This window comes from Quercus lobata, chromosome 3 (assembly GCF_001633185.2).
Source record: "Quercus lobata isolate SW786 chromosome 3, ValleyOak3.0 Primary Assembly, whole genome shotgun sequence".
Lineage (NCBI taxonomy): Eukaryota > Viridiplantae > Streptophyta > Magnoliopsida > Fagales > Fagaceae > Quercus > Quercus lobata.
In genome coordinates, this window is record NC_044906.1 from 61,483,121 (window position 1) to 61,486,764 (window position 3,644).

Sequence of the window (3,644 nt, forward strand, 5' to 3'; positions counted from 1 at the left end):
ATAGAAAGCAAGGTTACAACTAGACCCCTTTCAGCACCACACATTCAGTTCCAGTTGCCCATTCTGTGCACAAGACAACTAACCTGTTACATTTACTTATCTCTTTTTTGCCTTTCAAACTAAATATCTATAAGATTTTCTCACTTTTTGGTAGGGATGTCAAAATTTGACATGACCCGCAAACTCGACACGATACAACACAAAATTAGCAGGATATGGGTTGACGCTTAACGGGTTTGTGTCATATTCGGGTTGACATGGCTGACTTGTTTAAGTAACGGGTTGGGTTAGTGTTGAACAGGGACGGACCCAGGTACAAGGCTAAGGGGGCCCGAGGACCCCTGGGCCCAAAAAAAAATTTTTTTAGCAAGTAAAATTTTTCCAAAAAAAAAAGGGGCTTGGGCCCCCCTGAAATTTTTGCTCCAACCCCCCTTCCCCTAGCCCATCATCCGGCCAACTCAGAAGTCAGAGCAGAGCCCATAAGGCCATAACCCATGTCAATCCACAACCAAAAAAAAAAAAAAAAAAAAAAAAAAAAAAATCTCAGCCCTCAGCAGTCCAAAACCAAACGGAGAAAGCAAAAACCAAAGGAAAAAAAAGAAAAAAAAAAAGAAAAGAAAGGAAAGTGAGAGATCGAGAGGCGAGAGCTACGAGCCTACGAGCGAGACGGAGAGAGACAGAGAGGCAGCGCCGCAGTGGTGTCGCCGTGACGGAGAGAGACAGAGAGCGAGACGAGAGCGAGACTGCGAGAGAGTGCGAAGTGCGATTGCGAACCCAGCTTCGAGCATCGAGCGAGACCCACGCCTGACGCCGGCGAGAGCGAGACCCACGCCACCGGTTGCCGTTTCCTGATTTGCCCAGCCCAGCTTCGAGCCTTCACAGAATCACAGTCCACAAAATCACAGGTATTTACTCTTTAACTCTTATCTTTTCCTTCAAATTTCAAAACCTTGTGAATCTGTGATCTGAGATTTTGAGAATCAAAGAAACTGTGCTTGTTCCTTGTGGTGTTTTGAGTGTTTCTTGTTTGTGTTTTTACTGATGAACTGAAGTTACTGAACTGATTTGGTGCTTTGTGCTGCGGCTGAACTGTTTGTGTTTGTGTTTTTTTTTTTTTTTTTTTTGGGGTTTTGGCTTTGTGACTCTGTGTTTGTGGCTCTTGCATTATATAGATAAAAGAGATAGATAGAGAGAGTAGAGATTGTAGTGATAGTCAGTAAGTCAGATGGTTTTTTCTTTGTTGACCGGTGGTTGGACATTAGTTGGACATAATAATAGGGAATAGGGAAAAGTGGAGTTGCTGTTGGGCAAAGGCAAGTGACAGGGGAGAAAAAAAAACAAAAAAAAAAGGTAAAGTTAAGAAAAGTTTTTGTTAGCAGTGCTTGACTGTCTGTAGTGGGATTCATTGGATATTTAGGTTAGTGGGTCAGAATTAGGAAGATGAAGACAAGAGACAACACAATTACACAAATATACAAAAAACATAAAAGATATAAATAAAGAAAGAGACAACACAGAGACATAAATAAAGGCAATTTAAACACAAAGACATTAAAGGCAGACCAAAGACAAAAAGAAAAAAATAAATCATATAATATAAGAAATTATCACACAAATTTAAAAAAATAACGATAATTCTTATATAATTTTTATTTTATTTGTAGACCATGAAAAAATCAACTACAATGCTTGATTTTTTCAAAAGAAAAGGTTCAACTTCAAATTCTTCCGAAGTCAACGTGGAATTGCTAACAACTAATGTTGCTGTTCCAATTCCGGAAAATGCGGATGTTCCAATCCCGAAAAATGCGGATGTTCCAATCTCTCAAACACAATTTCAAAGAATTGACCTTGATTCTTTGGATTATGATCCCGGAACACGCAAACAAATATGGGAATATCATGTTAATCAACGTGATGAAATTCGACGGGCTTACATTAAAAAAGGTCCACACCAACCTCCTCTAGAGACATTCAAAAAAAGTGGAAAGCAGAATCGTAGCTTTCAAGCTTCTTGGTATAGAAATAATTCAAAATGGCTTGAATATTCTCCTACAACAGATGCAGCTTATTGTCTACCCTGCTTTGTCTTTCATAATCCAAATGTGGTTGTGGGACAAAATACATTTATTGTTGGTGGATTTAGAAATTGGAAAAAGGTTGGGGGCAAAGATTGTTCTTTTCAAGTTCATATAGGAAAAGATCCTAACTCAGCTCATAGAGTTGCTGAGCAAATGTGTAAGGATTTGATGAACCAATCGCAGCATTTGCAAAGGGTAGTTGATCATTTCACTACTGAAAAAATTGCAAATAATCGGTTGCAATTGAAGGCCACAATTTTTATTGTGCGATATCTTGCCTTTCAAGCTATAGCTTTTAGAGGTCAAGATGAAAGTTTTAGTTAATTAAATCGTGGGAACTTTCATGAATCATTGGGTATAGTGACTTTTTGGAATGAGAAGGTTGCTGAAATAATAGAAAAAACTCCAAAAAATGCAACCTACACATCACCTAGGATTCAAAAGGAAATTCTACATGTTTTCTTAGCCAAAGTGAAGAAGGCCATTCGGGAAGAAATTGGTGATGCAAAGTTTTGCATAATGGTTGATGAAGCTCGTGATGAGTCCATGAAAGAGCAAATGGCTGTGGTGTTTAGATATGTTGATGCAGAAGACTTTGTGAAAGAACGCTTTTTTGGGCTTATTCATGTTGTTGACACTGCAGCTTTGACTCTAAAGAAGGGGATATATTCTTTGTTATCTCAATATTGCTTAGATATACAAAATATTCGAGGGCAAGGATATGATGGAGCAAGCAACATGCGAGGTATGTGGAATGGATTACAAGCTTTGATTTTGAATGATTGCCCATATGCTTACTATATCCATTGTTTTACACATCGCTTACAATTGGCATTAGTAAAAGCATCAAGACAAGTTGTTCCCATTAGTCATTTTTTTCTTACATTGCTTTTTCTGATCAAAATTGTTAGTGCTTCATGCAAGCGCAATGAGCAATTGAAAGTTGCCAATGCTAATGAAATAGCACGTTTGATTGATCTTGAAGAGCTTGAGACTGGAAGTGGACTTAATCAAATTAGCACTTTACAACGACCTGGAGAAACACGTTGGAGTTCACATTTTAGATCAGTTTCTAGCTTATTAAGGATGTTTAGTTCAACTGTTGAAGTTTTACAAAATATAATTGATGGTGCAATTGATGGAGAAAATCGAGCAAAAGGAGAGTCAGCTTATGAAGGTTTAACTTCATTTGAATTTGTTTTCATCTTGCATCTTGAGTAAAGGAAACTATGGAGATCACTGATAAACTTTGTCAAGCTTTGCAAAGCCAATCTCAAGACATTTTAAATGCCATGCATTTAGTTTCATCTACTAAAGCACTTATCCAAAAATTTAGAAATGATGGATGGGATGGCTTACTCACCACTGTGATATCATTTTGTGAGAAGCATCGCATTGATGTCCTGAATATGAATGCTCGTTATGTTGCGAGGCGAGGTCGAGCTCGTAATCAACCAGATAACGTTACAAATGAGCATCATTATCGAGTAAATATTTTTTATGCTACAATAAATTCTCAACTACAGGAACTAAATTATCGGTTTAATGAAGATGCAATGGAGT

The 3,644-nt window shown here is 37.8% G+C and overlaps 1 protein-coding gene across 1 annotated transcript; it reads left to right on the forward strand.

Moving 5' to 3' along the window:
- Window positions 1-215: 215 nt before the first annotated feature.
- On the forward strand, window positions 216-3,302 carry LOC115981213 (zinc finger MYM-type protein 1-like). Its single transcript, XM_031103379.1, has 3 exons — window positions 216-219; window positions 1,711-2,345; window positions 2,463-3,302. The coding sequence occupies exons 1-3, from the start codon at window positions 216-218 to the stop codon at window positions 3,300-3,302; spliced, it is 1,479 nt and encodes a 492-aa protein (XP_030959239.1).
- The last annotated feature ends 342 nt before the right edge of the window (window positions 3,303-3,644 follow it).